This window comes from Carcharodon carcharias, chromosome 12 (assembly GCF_017639515.1).
Source record: "Carcharodon carcharias isolate sCarCar2 chromosome 12, sCarCar2.pri, whole genome shotgun sequence".
In the NCBI taxonomy this organism is placed as follows: domain Eukaryota; kingdom Metazoa; phylum Chordata; class Chondrichthyes; order Lamniformes; family Lamnidae; genus Carcharodon; species Carcharodon carcharias.
This window is the reverse complement of record NC_054478.1, coordinates 1,009,331-1,029,287: the sequence shown is the minus strand read 5'-3', so window position 1 is coordinate 1,029,287 and position 19,957 is coordinate 1,009,331. Positions and strand designations below refer to the sequence as shown.

The window sequence follows — 19,957 nt, the reverse complement described above, 5'->3', positions numbered from 1 at the left end:
AGTGTGTGTGTGTGTGCATATTTTTGTGTGTCTATGCATTTGTGTGTATGAGTCTGTGTGTGTGTGAGTGTGTGTTGATGTCTGAGGGTGAATGTGTGTGCATGTATCTGAGCGTGAGTGTGTATGTCTGTGTGTGTGTGTGAGTGGGTATGTGCATATCTTTGTGTGTGTGTGTGTGTGTGTGTGTGTCTGAGTGTGTAAGTGTCTGTGTATGTCTGTGTGTGTGTGAGTGTGTGAGATTTGAGTTTGTATGTGTGTAAGTGTGTCTATGTGTATGAGTGGCTGAGTATGTGTGCATATATTTGTGTGTGTGTGTGTGTGTGTGTGTGTGTGTGTGTGTGTGTGTGGGTGTGTGTGGGTGTGTCCCTGATTGTGTCTGAGTGTGTGCAATCTGAGTTTCTGTGTGTGTGTGTGTGGCCGACTGTGTGTCTGTTTGAGCGTGTGTATCTCTGTCCTGTCTCTCCGTGTGAATGAGTCTGCTCTGACTCTATTGCGATTGTACCTGTACAGGAGGCCGCAGCACTAACCTTGCCTGATAGCCCAGGATATGAGCTCGCAGGACCATGGCAGCTCCCTGCAGCTCCTCCGCTCGAGCCTTCTCCAGCTTCTGTTCCAAGGCTTCCTTCAAAAAAACCTGCAAGAAATGTCAGATAGTCAATAACTTAGAGAAATGGGGAAGGCGAGGACTGCATTAAGCAGCAGCATTCCTGAGAGAGAGAGAGGGAGAGAGGGACAGAAGGAGAGTTCAGGCGTTTGCTGGGTTGTGAGTAGGCTCCTGTTTCCCCCTGTAGTCTGTATGCGCGGGTTAGTACGAGGATTTTTATCAGGTCACTTTAACTAAATCTCCTCAGTTGCCAGCACAGTCTCTTAATCTCTGTAAAGAAGTTATTTAAAAGTTGTCCCTGGCAGAGAGTGCAGGGTGTGTCTCTGACAAAGGCTCTGCAAAGAGCTAGCTGGCTGCGGACTGGAATTCGATCACTCTCCCTCCCTCCCTCTCTCTCTCTACGAACAAGTGTATAAAGAGCCTCCTCACTTTGTTACTGGGCTCCATTCACTTAGATACAGTCAGTGTAACCAATCACAGCTGACTCACATCACCCCCACCCCACCACCACCACTACAACCACTTTAACCCTTTCAGTCCCAGCCGGTTTCCTCAAAAGCTTCTGAAAAGTTAAACTCAATGTCGACAGGTGAGTGAGGAAGTGAGGAAGGGAGCATTGAGAGTTACAAATCAACCAAAGCAAGAGCACAGAATTACCCCTCATCCTTCACCCTGACCTTACACCCCTCACCCCACATACCTCACCCCTTAACTTTCACCCCTCACCCAACACCTCTTACCTTCCACCTCTCACCCCATACCCCTTAACTTTCACCCCTCACCCCACACCCCTCGCCATTCACCCCATACCCCTCACCTTCACCCTTCATCTTTCACCCCACATCTTTCACCTTCACCCCTCACCTTTCACCATTCACCCCACACTCCTCACCTTAACCCCTCACCTTTCACCATTCACCCCTCACCTTAACCCCTCACCTTTCATCATTCACCCCTCACCTTAACCCCTCACCTTTCAACATTCACCATTCGCCCCTCACCTTTACCCCTCACTTTTCACCACTCACCCACAACCCTCACCCCACACCCCTCTCCTCTGTCCCTCACCTGTCAACCCCACAGCCTTTTTGCTTCTCCCCTCCCCCAGCTCTATGTCCTTGTATATATAAAGTCGAGCTCTGGGACTGTTTGTATTCATATCCTTCCTGGAACTTTGAATCCTTGGGATTGCTCCACTTTTGGAATCACCAGCTGGAGTTTAATTAGAGCACAGTCAGATTTTACAGGAAGCTTGTCCTGTGACACAATCAGTTCCAAGGACCCTCACAAATTCACTTCATCCAAAAAAAATTATGAGATAAGATTTGGCACACATGAGGAATCGAAGACCCACAGGATCAGGAGGAGGCCATTCAGCCCCTCGAGCCTGTTATACAGGAACAGGAGGAAGCCATTCAGCCCCACGAGTCTATTATACAGGAACAGGAGGAGGCCATTCAGCCCCTCGAGCTTGTTATACAGGAACAGGAGGAAGCCATTCAGCCCCACGAGTCTATTATACAGGAACAGGAGGAGGCCATTCAGCCCCTCGAGCCTGTTATACAGGAACAGGAGGAAGCCATTCAGCCCCACGAGTCTATTATACAGGAACAGGAGGAGGCCATTCAGCCCCTCGAGCTTGTTATACAGGAACAGGAGGAAGCCATTCAGCCCCACGAGTCTATTATACAGGAACAGGAGGAGGCCATTCAGCCCCTCGAGCTTGTTATACAGGAACAGGAGGAAGACATTCAGCGCTTTGCGACTGTTATACAGGAACAAGAGGAGGCCATTCAGCCTGAATCTGTTACACAGGAACAGAAGGAGGCCATTCAGCTCCTTGAGCCTGTTACACAGGAAATGGAGGAGGCCTTTCAGCTCCTCAAGTCTATTGCACAGGAACAGGAAGAGGCCATTCAGCCCCTCGAGCCTATTACAGCATTTAATTTGATGCTGGCTGACCTGTATGTTAAATCCATTTACTCACCATAGTTCCATATTCTTTCAGTCCCTTACCCAAAAAAATCTATGAATCTCAATTTTGAAAACTCCAATGACCCCAGCCTGAACAGCTTTTTTGGAGGGAGTTCCAGATTCCCACTGCCCTCTGTGTGAAGAAGTGCTTCCTGACATCACCCCTCAACGGCCTGGCTTGAATTTGAAGGTTCTTCCCCTTTGTTCTGGATTCCCCATCACCACCACCCCCCACCACAGAGGAAATAGTTTCTCTCCATCGACCCTATCAAATCCTTTAATCATCTGAAAAACCTCGAGTAGATCACCCTTTAATCTTCTATACTCGAGGGACTCTAGTCTGTGCGACCTGTCCTTGTAATTTAACCCTCTCCACCCCAGTATCACTCTGGTGAATCTGTTCTGTACCCCCTCCAAGGCCAATATATCCTTCCTGAGGTGCAGGGCCCAGAACTGAACCCAGTTACTCCAGGTGGGCTCTGACCAGAGCTTTATATAACTGTAATTTCACCTCCACATAACAGGAAAGATGGTAAGTGATTGATTGGTTCATGGGCATTTTCTCTTTTTCTCTAATCTAAACTAGTAAATTTTAATCAGAGTAAGGATACCACTAATTGAAATAATAAGAATATAAGCTTATTATATATATAATATAATAATATTATTATATATTTTATATATATTATATACATATATATTAGGCAAGACTAAAGGCCTTAATTAAAATTTAACAAAGAAAGTAATTAATTAGTTAATTAAAACACTATAAAGATGGCTGGGCAGTTGGTGTGTTGCAGTTGCAGTATGTGGGCTCTGCTGGACACCAGTGAGATTCATGGCAACCACATATGCAGTAAGTATCTGCAGCTCTTGGAACTTGGGCTCAAAGTTACTGAGCTGGAGGCTGAGCTTCAGACACTGCAGTGCATCAGGGAGGGGGAAAGTTACCTTTTATTATTTATTCACAGGGTGTTGTCTTCACTGGTTGGACCAACATTTATTGCCCATCCCCAGTTGCCCTTGCAAAGTTAGTGGTGAGCTGCCTTCTTGAACTGCTGCAGTCCATGATGTGTAGGTACACCCAGAGTGCTGTTAGGGAGGGAGTTCCAGGATTTTGACCCAGTGACAGTGAAGGAACGGCAATATATTTCCAAGTCAGGATAGTGAGTGACCTGGAGGGGAACTTCCAGGTGGTGGTGTTCATACCTATTTGCTGCCCTTGTCCTTCTAGATGGTAATGGTTATGGGTTTGGAAGATGCTGTCTAAGGAGCTTTGGTGAGTTCCTGCAGTGCATCTTGTAGATGGTACACACTGCTGCCATTGTGCGTCGGTGGTGGAGGGAGTGACTGTTTGTGGATGTGGTGTCAATCAAGTGGGCTGCTTTATCCTGGACAGTGTCAAGCTTCTTGAGTGTTGTGGGAGGTGCATTCATCCAGGAAAGTGGGAAGTATTCCATCACACTCCTGACTTGTGCCTTGTAGATGGTTGGCAGGATTTGGGGAATCGGGAGGTGAGTTACTCATCGCATGATTCCTAGCCCTTGACTGCTCTTGTACAGAGTATTTATACGGCTAGTTCAGTTCAGTTTCTGGTAAATGGTAGTTGACCAGAATGTTGATAGTGGGGAATTCAGCAATGGTAATGCGATTGAACGTCAAGGAGAGATGTTTAGATTCTCTCTAGTTGGAGATGGTCATTGCCTAACACTTGTGTGGCATGAATGTCGCTTGCCACTTGTCAGTCCAAGCCTGGACGTTGTCCAGGTCTTGCTGCATTTGGACATGGATTGCTTCAGTATCTGAGGAGTCACGAATGATGTTGAACATTGTCCAATCATCAGCAAATATCCCCACTTCTGACCTTATGATGGAAGGATGGTCATTGATGAAGCAGCTGAAGATTGTTGGACCAAGGACACTACCCTGAGGAACTCTTGCAGTGATATCCTGGTGCTGAGATGACTGACCTCCAACAACCACAACCACCTTCCTTTGTGCTAGGAATCCAACCAGCGGAGAGTTTTTCCCCGATTCAAATTGACTCCAGTTTGGCTAGGGCTTCTTGATGCCACACTTGGTCTAATGCTGCCTGGATGTCAAGGGCAGTCACTCTCATCTCACCTCGGGAGTTCAGTTCTTTCGTCCATATTTGAACCAAGGCTGTAATGAGGTCAAGAGCTGAGTGGGTCTGGTGGAACCCAAATTGGGCAGCAGTGAGCAGGTTATTGCTAAACAAGTGCCACTTGATAGCACTGTTGATGACTCCTTCAGTTCTTTACTGAGGATCGAGAGTAGACCGATCGGTCAGTAATTGGCCGGGTTGGATTTGTCCTGCTTTTTGTGTACAAACATACCTGGGCAATTTTCCACATAGCCGGGTAGATGCCAGTGTTGCAGCTGTACTGGAACAGCTTGGCTAGGGGCGCAGCAAGTTCTGGAGCACAAGTCTTCAGTACTATTTTTGGAGTTTGTCAGGGCCCATAGCCTTCAAACTATCCAGCGCCTTCAGCCAGTTCTTGATATCATGTGGAGTGAATCGAGTTGGCTGAAGACGGGCATCTATGATGCTGGGGACCTCTGGAGGAGGCCAAGGTGGATCATCCACTCGGCATTTCTGGCTGAAGATTCTTGCAAATGCTTCAGCCTCATCTTTTGCACTGCTGTGCTGGGTCCTCCATCGTTGAGGACAGGGATATTTGTGAAGCCTCCTCCTCCAGTGAGCTGTTTAATTGTCCACCACTATTCACGACTGGATGTGGCAGGACTGCAGGGCTTAGATCTGATCTGTTGGTTGTGGGAAATTAGTTCTGTCTATCACTTGCTGATTGTGCTGTCAACACTGTCCTGTGTTATAGCTTCACCAGGTTGACACCTCATTTTTAGGTATGCCTGGTGCTGCTCCTGGCATGATCTCCTGCACTCTTCATTGAACCAGGGCTGATCCTTGGCTTGATGGTAATGATGGAGTCAGGGATATGCCAGGCCATGAGGTTACAGATTGTGTTTGAGTACAATTCTGCTGCTGCTGATGGCCCACAGCGCCTCATAGATGCCCAGTCTTCAGTTGCTAGGTCTGTTTGAAATCACTTAGCAGAGTGGGGAAGTTCATTTTGCACACAAAACCAATGTCACCCAACACTAAAGGACATTGTTGAACCAGGTGGGTTTTTACAACAGTCGACAATGGTTTCATGGTCATCATTAGACTTTTAATTTCAGATATTTATTGAATTCAAATTCCACCATCGGGATTCGAACCCAGGTCCCCAGAGAATTACCCTGGGTCTCTGGATTACTAGTCCAGCAACAATACCATACACTTTGTTCTGGGAGGCAGTCTTACACTTTAGGATAGGATTTGCTGGGGTCTATGGTCAGGGACAGGAGTGGTGATGAGGGTAATGCATTTGATGTGGTCTGCATGGACTTTAGCAAGGCTCTTGCTAAGGTCCCTCATGACAGGCTGGTCAAGAAAGTAAGAGCCTATGGGATCCCAGGAAAAGTGGCACATTGGATCCAAAATTGGCTGAGAGGCAGGAAGCAGAGGGTGATGGTAGAGGGATGTTTCTGTGACTGGAAGTCTGTTTCCAGTGGGGTTCCACAGGGCTTGGTGCTGGGGCCCTTGCTGTTTGTGGTGAACATAAATGATTTGGATTTAAATGTAGGGGGTATGATCAAGAAGTACACGAATGACACGAAAATTGGTAGGGTGGTAAATAATGAGGAGGATAGCCGTAAACTGCAGGAAGATATCAATGGACTGGTCAGGTGGGCAGAGCAGTGGTAAATGGAATTCAACCCGGAAAAGTGTGAGGTAATGCACTTGGGGAGGGCTAACAAGGCAAGGGCTTACACTATGAATGGTAGGACCCTGGAAAGTACTGAAGATCAGAGGGACCTTGGTGCGTATGTCCACAGATCCCTGAAGGTAGCAGGGCAGGTAGATAAGATGGTTAAGAAGGCTTATGGGATACTTGCCTCTATTAGCCGAGGCATAGAGTACAAGAGCAGGGAGGTTATGTTGGAACTGTATAAAACGCTGGTTAGGCCACAGCTGGAGTACTGTGTGTAGTTCTGGTCATCACATTATAGGAAGGATGTGATTGCACTGGAGAGGGTGCAGAGGAGATTTACCAGGATGCTGCCTGGGCTAGAGGGTCGGAGCTATGAGGAAAGATTGGATAGGCTGGGGCTGTTTTCCTTGGAGCAGTGAAGGTTGAGAGGGGACCTGGTAGATGTGTATAAGATTATGAGGGGCATAGATAGGGTCGATAGGAAGGCACTTTTTCCATTAGCAGAGGGGTCAATAACCAAGGTCAGAGGTCAGAGGTAGAAGGCTAAGAGGGGAGTTGAGGAGTAATTTTTTCACCCAGAGGATGGTGTGAGTCTGGAACTCACTGTCTGAAAGGGTGATTGAGTCAGAAATTCTTGTAACATTTAAGAAGTATTTGGATATTCACTTGCGTTGCCATAGCCTCCAGGGCTATGGGCCAAATGCTGGAAAATGGAATTAGTGTAGTCAGATCTTTGTTGACCGGCATGGACATGATGGGCCAAATGGCCTCCTTCTGTGCTGTAAACGTCTATGAGGAGAGTGTGACTGCGATTGAGGCAGATATGGGGATCAAAACGCTAGAAGTAGTGGAGCCTCAACCCTTTCAATCGTCCAACAGCTTCAAGGTTCTTGCAGCTTGTATGGACAAGAACGGTGACTGCAGAGTGGATTAGCAAACTGACCATGGCACTGTGTACAGGAATCCATTCAAGCGGAGGGAGTAAATCGGGATGTAGTGGTAGTCGGGACAGAATAGTCAGAGGGATAGACACAGTTCTCTGTAGCCAAGGGCAAGAATCCAGGCAGCTATATTGCCTGCCCGGTGCCAGGGTTTGGGCATCTGCTCTGGGCTGGACAGGAATTTGCAGTGGGAGGATCCAGTTGTCGTGGTCCACATGGGCACCTTAGGAGAGGGGAAAGGAAAGAGATTCTTCTTAGGCAGTGTGAGCAGCTAGGGGCTAAATTTAAAAGCAGAATGTCAAGGGTAATAATTTCTGGATTATTATCTGAGCCACAAGGAAATCAGTGTAGGGTAAATCAGATTAGAGCCTTGAATGTGTGGCTGAAAGATTAGTATTGGAGAAATGGTTTTTGATTCACTGCACCAGTACTGGGGAAAGTGGGAGCTGTACCACTGGGATGGACTTCACCTGAACCATGCTAGGATCTGTGTTCTGGAAATTGTATAACTAGTGCGGTGGAGAGGGCTTTAAACTAAATAGTGAGGCTTGATGCCTCATTTTTAGGTATGCCTGATGCTGCTCCTGGCATGCCCTCCTGCACTCTTCATTGAACCTTTGCTGAGTGTTATGAAATATCTCCTTAATTGTCTGCCACTGTTTCTCTACTATCCCACCTTTTAACCTGTTTTCCAAATTTACTTCAGCAAAACCTGTCCTCATACTCTTGTAAATGCCTTTATTTAAATCTAAGAGACTAGTGTTAGACTCACACTCTCATCCTCAAACTTGAATGTGAAATTCCCACATGCTATGATCACTATTGCCTAAAGGTTTCTTTAACATGAGGTCACTAATTAATCCTGTCTCAATGCACATTTCCAGATCTAAAATAGCCTACTCCTTGGTTTGCACTAGAACATAATACTCTAAGAAATTGGGATCAAGTGAGGGAAGATGTGGTAAATTAAAGGGAGAGTTCAAGGCAACAGAGCAGGGTAGCAACATGGTAATGATAGCGAAAGTGTGGCAGGAAGGGACAGAGTTTATAAACTAAAGATAGCACCAGCAGATAAGGCCAGAGTTTGCAAAAATGGTAAAAAGACAGAATTAAAAGCTCTGCATCTTAATACGCGTAGCATTCATAACAAAGCTGATGAATTGATAGCACGAATAGAAAAAATATGTATGACCTGATAGCCATTAGAGAGGCATGGTTGCAAGGTGACTAATGCTGGGACCTATTATTCAAGAGTACTTGACATTCCGAAAGGACTGGAAGATAGGAAAAGGTAGAGGGGTAGCTCTGTTAATTAAGAATGACATTAGTACAATAGAGAGAGAGATGAAATTAGTTCAGAAGGACAAGACGTAGAACCAGTTTGGGTAGAAATAAGAAATAGCTAAGGCAAGAGGTCACTTTTGGGAGTAGTTTACAGGCCCCTAACAGTAGCTACACTGTAGGGCAGAGTATACAGGAAAAAAATAATGGGGGCCTGTAAGAAAGGTACTTCAATAATCATGGGTGATTTTAATCTTCATGTAGAATTGATAAATCCGCTTGGCAAATGTAACCTGTAAGATGAGTTCTTAAGACTGTATTTGGGACAAATTCTCAGAATAGTACATTCTACTGCCAACTGGGGAGCAGGCTATTTTAGATCTGGAAATGTGAAATGAAACAGGATTAATTAAAGGCTTCATAGTAAAGGAGCCTCTAGGCAACACTGATTGTAACATGAAAGAATTTCACATTCTGTTTGAGGGTGAGAGTGTTGATCTAAGACTAATCTCTTAAAATTAAATAAAGATAACTACAAGGGTATGAGGACAAATTTGGCTAAAGTAAATTAGGAAAATAGGTTAAAAGGGGAGGGGAGAAGGTGGTGGTGGCGCCGCTGGTGGTGTCACTAGAAATCCAGAGGCCCAGGGTAATGCTCTGGGGGCCCAGGTTAAAATCCCACCACAGCAGACGGTGAAATTTGAATTCAATAAAATTCTGGAAACAAAAGTCTAACGTTGACCATGAAACCATTGTTGATTCTCGTAAAAACCCATCTGGTTCACAAACGTCCTTTAGGGAAGGAAACCTGCCATCCTTATCTGGGCTGGCCTACACATGATTCTAGATCTACAGCAATGTGCTTGATTCTTAAATTCCCTCTGAAATGGCCTAGCAAGCCATTCAGTTGTATCAAACTGCTGAAAGGTCTGAAAGGAATGAAACCGACAGACCACTAGGCAGCGACCTAGGCACCGGAAATGACAATGGCAAACTCAGCCCTATCGACCCTGCAAAGTCCTCCTCATGGAATCATACCTTACAAATAATGTCCCCGACACCACCATCACCATCCCTAGGCAGGACAGACCCAGGAGAGATGGCGGCACAGTGGTATATAGTCAGGAGGGAGTTGCCCTGGGAGTCCTCAACATTGACTCCAGACCCCATGAAGTCTCATGGCATCAGGTCAAACATGGGTGGGGAAACCTCCTGCTGATTACCACGTACCGCCCTCCTTCAGCTGATGAATCAGTGCTCCTCCATGTTGAACATCACTTGGAGGAAGCACTGAGGGTGGCAAGAGCACAGAATGTAATCTGGGTGGGGACTTCACCAAGAGTGGCTTGGTAGCACCACCACTGACCGAGCTGGCCAAGTCCTGAATGACATAGCTGCTAGACTGGGTCTGCAGCAGGTAGTGAGGGAACCAACAAGAGGGAGAAACATTCTCATTAACCTGCCTGCCACAGATGCATCTGTCCATGACAGTATCAGTAGGAGTGACCACTGCACAGTCATTGTAGAGACAAAAGTCCCTTCTTCACATTGAGGATACCCTCCAGCGTGTTGTGTGGCACTACCACCGTGCTAAAAGGGATAGATTTTAAACAGATCTAGCAACTCAAGCTGGGCAACCAGGAGATGTTGTGGGCCACCAGCAGCAGCAGAATTGTAGTCAACCACAATCTGTATCCTCATGGCCCAGCATATCCCCCACTCTACCATTACCATCAAGCCAGGGGATCAACCCTGGTTCAATGATGAGTGCAGGAGGACATGCCAGGAGCGGTACCTGGCATACCTAAAAATGAAGTGTCAACCTGGTGAAACCACAACATAGGACTACTTGCGTGACAAACAGCATAAGCAGCAAGTGATAGACAGATCTTAGAGATTCCACAACCAACAGATCAGATCTAAGCTCTGCAGTCCTGCCACATCCAGTCATGAATGGTGGTGGACAATTAAACAACTCACTGGAGGAGGAGGCTTCACAAATATCCCCATCCTCAATGATGGAGGAGCCCAGCACACTAGTGCAAAAGATAAGGCTGAAGCATTCGCAACAATCTTCAGCCAGAAATGCCGAGTGGATGATCCATCTCAGCCTCCTCCAGAGGTCCCCAGCATCACAGATGCCAGTCTTCAGCCAACTCGATTCACTCCACATGATATCAAGAAACGGCTGAAGGCACTGGATACTGCAAAGGCTATGGGCCCTGACAATATTCCGGCAACAGTACTGAAGACTTGTGATCCAGTATTTGCCACACCCCTAGCCAAGCTGTTCCAGTACAGCTACAACACTGGCATCTACCCGGCAAAATGGAAAATTGCCCACAAAAAGCAGGACAAATCCAACTGGCCAATTACCACCCATCAGTCTACTCTCGACCATCAGTAAAATTATGGAAGGGCAAAAAAGCAGAACTCCTGAGGTGAGGTGAGAGTGACTGCCCTTGACATCAAGGCAGCATTTGACCTGAATGTGGCATCAAGCCTAGCAAAACTGGAATCAATAAGAATCAGGGGGAAAACTCTTCACTGGTTGGAGTCATACATACCACCAAGAATGGTGGTTGTGGTTGTTGGAGGTCAATCATCTCAGCTCCAGGACATCACTGCAGGAGTTCCTCAGGGTAGTGTCCTCGGCCCAACCATCTTCAGCTGCTTCATCAATGACCTTCCTTCCATCATAAGGTCAGAAGTGGGGATGTTCGCTGATGATTGCACAATGTTCAGCACCATTCGTGGCGCCTCAGATGCTGAAGCAGTCCATGTCCAAATGCAGCAAGACCTGGACAACTTTCAGGCTTGGGCTGACAAGTGGCAAGTAACATTCGCACCACACAAATGCCAACAAGAGAGAATCCAATCATCGCCCCTTGATGTTCAATGGCATTACCATCACTGGGAGACAGACAGGAAAGTGACCACAGGCAGATCAGTCATGATCTTATTGAATGATGGCGCAGGATTACGGAGCCAAATTACCTACTCCTGCTCCGATTTCTTGAGTTCTTGTCCCACACACACTATCACTGGGGTACAGTCCCACACACATCGACTCTCACTGGGGTACAGTCCCACACACACTGACTCTCACTGGGGTACAGTCCCACACACATTGACTCTCACTGGGGTACAGTCCCACACACACTGACTCTCACTGGGGTACAGTCCCACACACATTGACTCTCACTGGGGTACAGTCCCACACACACTGACTCTCACTGGGGTACAGTCCCACACACACGGACTATCACTGGGGTACAGTCCCACACACACTGTCTCTCACTGGGGTACAGTCCCACACACACTGACTCTCACTGGGGTACAGGTCCACACACACTGACTCTCACTGGGGTACAGTCCCACACACACTGACTCTCACTGGGGTACAGTCCCACACACATTGACTCTCACTGGGGTACAGTCCCACACACACTGACTCTCACTGGGGTACAGTCCCACACACACTGTCTCTCACTGGGGTACAGTCCCACACACACTGTCTCTCACTGGGGTACAGTTCCACACACACTGACTCTCACTGGAGTACAGTTCCACACACACTGACTGTCACTGGGGTACAGTTCCACACACACTGACTCTCACTGGGGTACAGTTCCACATATACTGACTATCACTGGGATACAGTTCCGCACACACTGACTCTCACTGTGGTATGGGTTCCACACACACTGACTGTCACTGGGGTACAGTCCCACACACTGACTATCACTGGGGTAGGGGTTCTACACAAACTGAGTCTCACAGGGCTACAGTCCCACACACACTGACTCTCAGCGGGGCACAGTCCCACACACACACTGACAATCACTGGGATACAGTTCCACACACACTGAGTGTCATCGGGGTATAGTTCCACACACACACTGACTATCACTGGGAAACAGTTCCACACACACTGACTCTCACCGGGGTACAGTCCCACACACACACACTGACCATCATAGGGATACAGCTCCACACACACTGACTCTCACCGGGATACAGTTCCACACACACTGACTCTCACTGGGGTACAGTTCCACACACACTGACTCTCACTGGGGTACAGTTCCACACACATTGACTCTCACTGGGGTACAGATCCACACACACTGACTCTCACTGGGGTACAGTTCCACACACATTGACTCTCACTGGGGTACAGTTCCACACACACTGACTCTCACTGGGGTACAGTTCCACACACACTGACTCTCACTGGGGTACAGTTCCACACACACACTGACTCTCACTGGGGTACAGTTCCACACACACTGACTCTCACCGGGGTACAGTCCCACACACACTGACTCTCACCGGGGTACAGTCCCAGACACACTGACTCTCACCGGGGTACAGTCCCACACACACACACTGACCATCACAGGGATACAGTCCCACACACACTGACTGTCACCGGGGTACAGTCCCACACACACACACTGACTCTCACCGGGGTACAGGCCCACACACACGGACTATCACTGGGGTACAGTCCCACACACACACACTGACTATCACAGGGATACAGTCCCACACACACACACTGACTCTCACCGGGGTACAGGCCCACACACACGGACTATCACTGGGGTACAGTCCCACACACACACACTGACTATCACAGGGATACAGTCCCACACACACACACTGACTCTCACTGGGGTACAGTTCCACACACACTGACTCTCACTGGGGTACAGTTCCACACACACTGACTCTCACTGGGGTACAGTTCCACACACACTGACTCTCACTGGGGTACAGTCCCACACACTGACCATCACAGGGGTACATGTCCCACACACACTGACTCTCACCGGGGTACAGTCCCACACACACTGACTATCACCGGGGTACAGTCCCACACACACACACTGACCATCACAGGGATACAGTCCCACACACACACACTGACCATCACAGGGATACAGTCCCACACACATTGACTCTCACCGGGATACAGTCCCACACACACTGACTCTCACCAGGGTACAGTCCCACACACACACACTGACCATCACAGGGATACAGTCCCACACACACTGACTCTCACCGGGGTACAGTCCCACACACACACACTGACCATCACCGGGATACAGTCCCACACACACTGACTCTCACCGGGGTACAGTCCCACACACACACACTGACCATCACAGGGATACAGTCCCACACACACTGACTCTCACCGGGGTACAGTCCCACACACACACACACTGACTCTCACCGGGGTACAGTCCCACACACACACACTGACCATCACAGGGATACAGTCCCACACACACACACTGACTCTCACCGGGGTACAGTCCCACACACACACACTGACCATCACAGGGATACAGTCCCACACACACTGACTCTCACCGGGGTACAGTCCCACACACACACACTGACCATCACAGGGATACAGTCCCACACACACACACTGACCCTCACAGGGATACAGTTCCACACACACTGACTCTCACCGGGATACAGTCCCACACACACTGACTCTCACCGGGGTACAGTCCCACACACACACACTGACCATCACAGGGATACAGTCCCACACACACTGACTCTCACCGGGATACAGTCCCACACACACACACTGACCATCACAGGGATACAGTCGCACACACACACACTGACCATCACAGGGATACAGTCGCACACACACACACTGACCATCACAGGGATACAGTCCCACACACAGGGAATGACTGTAATTTCTTGGTATGGGTTTATGATAATGAGCCTTGTGCTCCATCAGCTGCTCTAGAAATGAACACATGCAGTGGTTCAGAAAGTGTCACCTCCGGCCCTGTCAACACAATGAATCTCTTTCATTTAGCAATGGCTGTTCGATCCCAGTGTCATTTAATAATGAATACCAAACTTTCAGAACTGAATAGCAGCCTTTCACTGTGAGGCTGGATTAATGTCCTTCTGCTCTACTCTAACTCTTATGCCTTTACTCCACTGTCCACTCTGAATGCTTCTGCACCATGTCTATTCTAAACTGAATTGAAAAAAAGACAAGTAAATCGCTGCTTCAACTGGAAGGCATGTTTGGGCTTTGGTTGGAGATAAGGGAGCAGGTGAAAGGACAGGTGATGCATCTTCGGTGCTTGAATGGAAAAGTACCATCGGAAAGGGAGGGGGTGTTGGGGATGACTGAACCACACAGCAGGGTGTTGCCTGTCCTTTCAGAATGCTGAAATGGGACACTAGGGTAAGATGTGTCTGGTGATAGCATCACTCCTGGAGCTGGTGGAAATGGCAGAGGGTGATTGTTGAATAAGGAAGCAGGCGAGGTACAAGGTGAGGACAACAAGGGGAACCCTATCAAACACTCTTTCCAAGCCAAACAGCAATTTACTTGTACTGGATTAACACTCACTAACCTTACTCTTCCCCAAACGCCAGTGAGAATTGCAACTGTCGTAAAGTTTCAGCAGTGTTGTGCATCTCTCCTTATCGTCCTCTGGGACATTGCAATTTTTCAGGAGCATCTTGTATCTAAAGACAGATGAAAAACATCATTAACTTTCTTCAATGATAGCCCTGGTTTTGCTCTATGTCCAAAAGGCACCACTGAAGGAAATATTTCACTTTGCACCTGGTACCAAGATGTCCCAAACAGTCATGTTCTGGGAGGATGCTGACAACCATTAATCAGTGTCACCGTTCCCAGTACAGCAATGCCCTGAGAACACTGCGACTGGCAACTGCTTACAGGTTCAATGCAACAATAACTATTTGCTTTTATGTAGCCTGTCTAATGTAATAAAACATCCCAAGGTGCTTGACAGAAGCATCATAGAAATTTGACATCAAGCCACATAAGGTGATATTAGGGACAGGTGTGACCAAAAGCTTTGTCAAAGTGGAAAGTTTTAGGTCTTAAAGGAGGAGAAAGGGGTAGAAAGGTGCCAGTTTTAGGGAAGACATTCCAGAACTTGGGACCCAGGCAGCTGAAGGCAGAGCTGCCAATGGTGATGTGATTAAAATCAGGAATGCACAAAAGGCCAGAATTAGAGGAGTGCAGATATCTCGCAGGGTTGTGGAACTGAAGGAGGTTACAGAGATAGGGAGGGGATTTGAAATCGAGGATGAGAATTTCAAAATCAAGATATTGCTTGACAGGGGCCCATGTGGGTCAGTGAGCATTGGGGTGACAGGGGAATGGGTCTTGCTGTGAGTTAGGATGTGGGCACTAGAGTTTGGGGTGCTTTGAAGTTTTTTGGTGGGTAGAAGAAAGGAGGTCAGTCAAGAGAGCACTGAAATAGATAAATCTCAAGGTAACAAAGTCATAGGCAAAGGATTTCAACAGCAAGTTAAAAAAAGAATGCGCTTGCATTTCTAAAGTGCCTTTCACAACCTCAGGACGTCCCAAAGTACTTAACATCCAATGTAATCCTGTTGTTATGTAGATAATATATATATTATACATATATTATATATACTAACATATACGTAGGAAATGCAGGAGTCAATTTGCACATAGCAAGATCTCATATACATCAAAGTGATAATGATCAGATAATCTGCTTTAGAAAGGTTGTGTGCAGGATAAGTATTGGCCAGGACTCTTCCCTTCCTCAATTTGGTGACCATTGGATCTTGATGTCAACTACATGAGCTGAGACAGGGCAAAATCAGGCGATATTGTGGAGGTGAAAGTAGGCAGTCTTATTGATGGCATGGTTATGTGATCAGAGGTTCATCTCAGGATTAAAAGTGACACCGAGGCCAGGATTTTATGGCCCCTCCCGCCTGGCAGGATATTACAGTCCCATTGAACTAAATGGAGATTTGAATGGCTCACTGCATCTGCCGGGGAGAGACACTGCAGTGGGAAGGTAAAATCCTGGCCTTGAGAACAGATTGTCTCAGGCTGTTGCCAGCGAGAGGGATGGAGTCGGTAGTTAGGGAACGGAGTTTGTGGCAGCTAAATACAATGGCTTCAGGAAATTACTGCTCATCAGGATGTCAGATCAGCAGTCTGAGAATTTAGAGATGGGGGTTGATGGAGAGAGGTGAAGTTCAGGTCAAACTCGGTGTCATTAGCGTATGTGTGAAAACTATCGCTGTGCTTTCAGATGATGTTGCCAGGGTGCAGCATGTAGATGAGAAATAGGAGGAGGGCAAGAATGGACCCTCAAGAGACACCAGGGGTAATGGGGTTGCAATTGTTCCTCTGGATATGATTAGATCGATAAGAATGGAAGCAGGTGAGGGCAGCCCCACCCAGCTGGACAACAGTGGAGAGGTGTTGGAGGAGGATGGTGTGGTCAAACCGTGTCAGAGGCTGCAGACAGGTCGAGAGGGACAAGGAGGGAAAGTTTACCTTTGTCACAGTCACTGAGGATGTCACTGGTGACTTTGATTTGAGCTGTTTCAGTGCTGTGACAGGGGCAGAGACCTGATTGGAGGGATTCAAACATGGAGTTCTGGGAAAGATGGAAAAGGATTTGGGAGATGACAACATGGTTCAGGACTTTGGAAAGGAAAGGGAGGTGAGAGATTGGATGGAACTAATGGGACAAAGTAGCACTTAATGAACAATCACTGAACCCCCCATTATCAACATCCTGGGCTTTACCATCGACCAGAAACTGAACTGGATTAGCCATATAAATACTGTGGCTACAAAAGCAGGTCAGAGGCTAGAACTCCTGCGGCGAGTAACACACCTCCTGACTCCCCGAAGCCTGTCCAGCATCTAGAAGGCACAAGTCAGGAGTGTGATAGAGTATTCCCCACTTCCTTGGATGAGTGCAGCTCCTACAATGCTCAAGAAGCTTGGCACCATCCAGGACAAAGTAGTTCGATTGATTGGCACCACATCTACAAACATTCACTCCCTTGACCACTGACGCACAGTAGCAGAAGTGTGTGTGCAATCTACAAAATGCACTGCAAAACAGCAACAACAGTGTATTACTTAAAGGGAGAATGGCTGCATAATTCTGAGGTGCAGAGGGATCTAGGTGTTCTCATACATGAGTCACAAAAAGTTAGTATGCAGGTACAGTAATTAAGAAGGCTAATGGAATACTATCCTTTATTATGAGAGGGATTGAATATAAAAGTAAGGATGTTATGTTTCAGTTATACAGGTCATTGGTGAGACCGCACCTCGGATACTGTGAGCAGTTCTGGTCTCCTTATTTAAGGAAGAATGTAAATGTATTGGAGACGGTTCAGAGGAGGTTTACTAGATTGATACCTGGAATGATTGGGTTGTCTTATGAGGAAAGGTTGGACAGACTGGGCTTGTTTCCACTGGAGTTTAGAAGAGTGAGGGGTGATTTGATTGAAGTATATAAAATCCTGAATGGCTTTGATAAGATGGACATCAAAAGGATGTTTCCTCTTGTGGGTGAGTCCAGAACTAGGGGGCACTGTTTTAAAATTAGGTGTTGCCCTTTTAGGATGGGGATGAAGAGAAATTTTTTCTCTCAGAGGGTTGTGTGACTTTGGAATTCTCGGCCTCAGAAGTCAGTGGAGGCGGGGTTATTGAATATTTTTAAGTCAGAGGTAGATAGATTCTCATTAGGCAAGGGAATCAAAGGTTATCAGGGGTAGATGGGAATGTGGAAATTGAAACACAAGATGATCAGCCATGATCTTATTGAATGGCGGAGCCGGGTCAAGGTGCCGAATGGTCTACTCCTATTCCTATTTCTTATGTAATGTTCTTAGAGGGATACAGAAGAATACAGAGGGATACAGAGTGATAAAGAGGGATACAGAGGGATGCAGAGTGATGCAGAAGAATACAGAAGGTTACAGAGGATGCAAAGTGATACAGAGGGATATGGATTGATGTAGAGGGTTACAGAGGGATGCATAGGGATAAAGAGGGATGCAGAGGGATCTAGAGGGATACAGAGGAATACAGAGGGATACAGAAGGATACAGTGGGATACAGAGGGATACAGGGTGATGCAGAGGGATACAGAGGGGTGCAGAGGAATAAAGATGAATGCAGAGGGATAAAGAGGAATGCAAAGGGATACAGAGGAATATAGAGGGATGCAGAGGGATACAAGTTTGCAGAGGGATACAGGGGAAATTAGAGGGATGTAGAGGGATACAAAGGAATGTAGAGGGATACAAAGGGATGCAAAGGGATACAGAAGTCTGCAGAGGGATAAGGAGGGATGCAGAGGGGTACAGAGGAATACTGAGGAATATAGAGGGATACAGAGTGATATGGATTGATGCAGAGGGATACAGGGGAACACAGAAGGATACAGAGGGATCTCGAGGAATACAGAAGGATACAGAGGGATATAGAGGGCGTGGAGGGATATAGAGGGATATAGAAAGATACAGAGGGATGCAGAGGGATACAGAGGAATACAGTAGAACATAGAGGGACGCAGAGGGATGCAGCGGGATCCAGAGGGATGCAGAGAGATACATAGGAATACAGAAGGATGCAGAGGGATCTCAAGGGATAAAGAGGAATACAGAAGAATACAGAAAGATACAAAGGGATGCAGAGGGATACAGAGTGATGCAGAGGAATATAGAGGGATGCAGAGGGATAAAGAGGAATATAGAAGAATACGTAGGGATGCAGAGGGATACAGAGTGGTGCTGAGGGATACAGAGGGGTGCAGAGGAATAAAGATGAATGCAGAGGGATGAAGAGGGATGCAGAGGAATACAGAAGGATACAGAGGGATGCAGAGGGATACAAAAGGATGCAGAGGGATACAGAGGGACACAGAGGAATATAGAGGGACGCAGAGGGATACAGAGGAATACAGAGGGATATAGAGGGGCGCAGAGGGATACAGAGGAATATAGAGGGATGCAGAGGGATACAAAAGGATGCAGAGGGATACAGAAGGATGCAGAGGGATACAGAGGGACACAGAGGAATATAGAGGGACGCAGAGGGATACAGAGGAATACAGAGGGATATAGAGGGGCGCAGAGGGATACAGAGGAATATAGAGGGATGCAGAGGGATACAGAAGAATACAGAGGGGCGCAGGGGGATACAGAGGAATATAGAAGGATATAGAGGGATACAGAGTGATGCAGAGGGATAAAGAGGGATGCAGAGGGATACAGAGGAATATAGAGGGATGCTGAGGGATACAGAATGGTGCAGAGGGATCCAGAGTAATGCAGAGGGATACAGAGGGATAAAGAGGGGTGCAGAGGGATATAGAGGGATGCAGAAGGATATAAAGGAATGTAGAAGGATACAGAGGGATGTAGAGGGATACGTGGGGATGCAGAGGGATACAGAGGAATACAGGAGGATACAGAGGGATCTCAGGGGATACAGAAGGCTACAGAAGGATACAAAGGGATGCAGAGGGTTA

The 19,957-nt window shown here is 47.3% G+C and overlaps 1 protein-coding gene across 1 annotated transcript in view; it reads right to left on the bottom strand.

Moving 5' to 3' along the window:
• Positions 1-19,957, bottom strand: part of myo10l3 (myosin X, like 3) — a 383,661-nt gene that overhangs the window by 120,114 nt on the left and 243,590 nt on the right. The window contains exons 21-22 of the mRNA XM_041201628.1: positions 15,011-15,125; positions 528-634 (exon numbers count right to left, since the gene is read on the bottom strand). Coding sequence (XP_041057562.1) covers positions 528-634; positions 15,011-15,125 — 222 coding nt within the window. The remainder of the gene's footprint in view (positions 1-527; positions 635-15,010; positions 15,126-19,957) is intronic.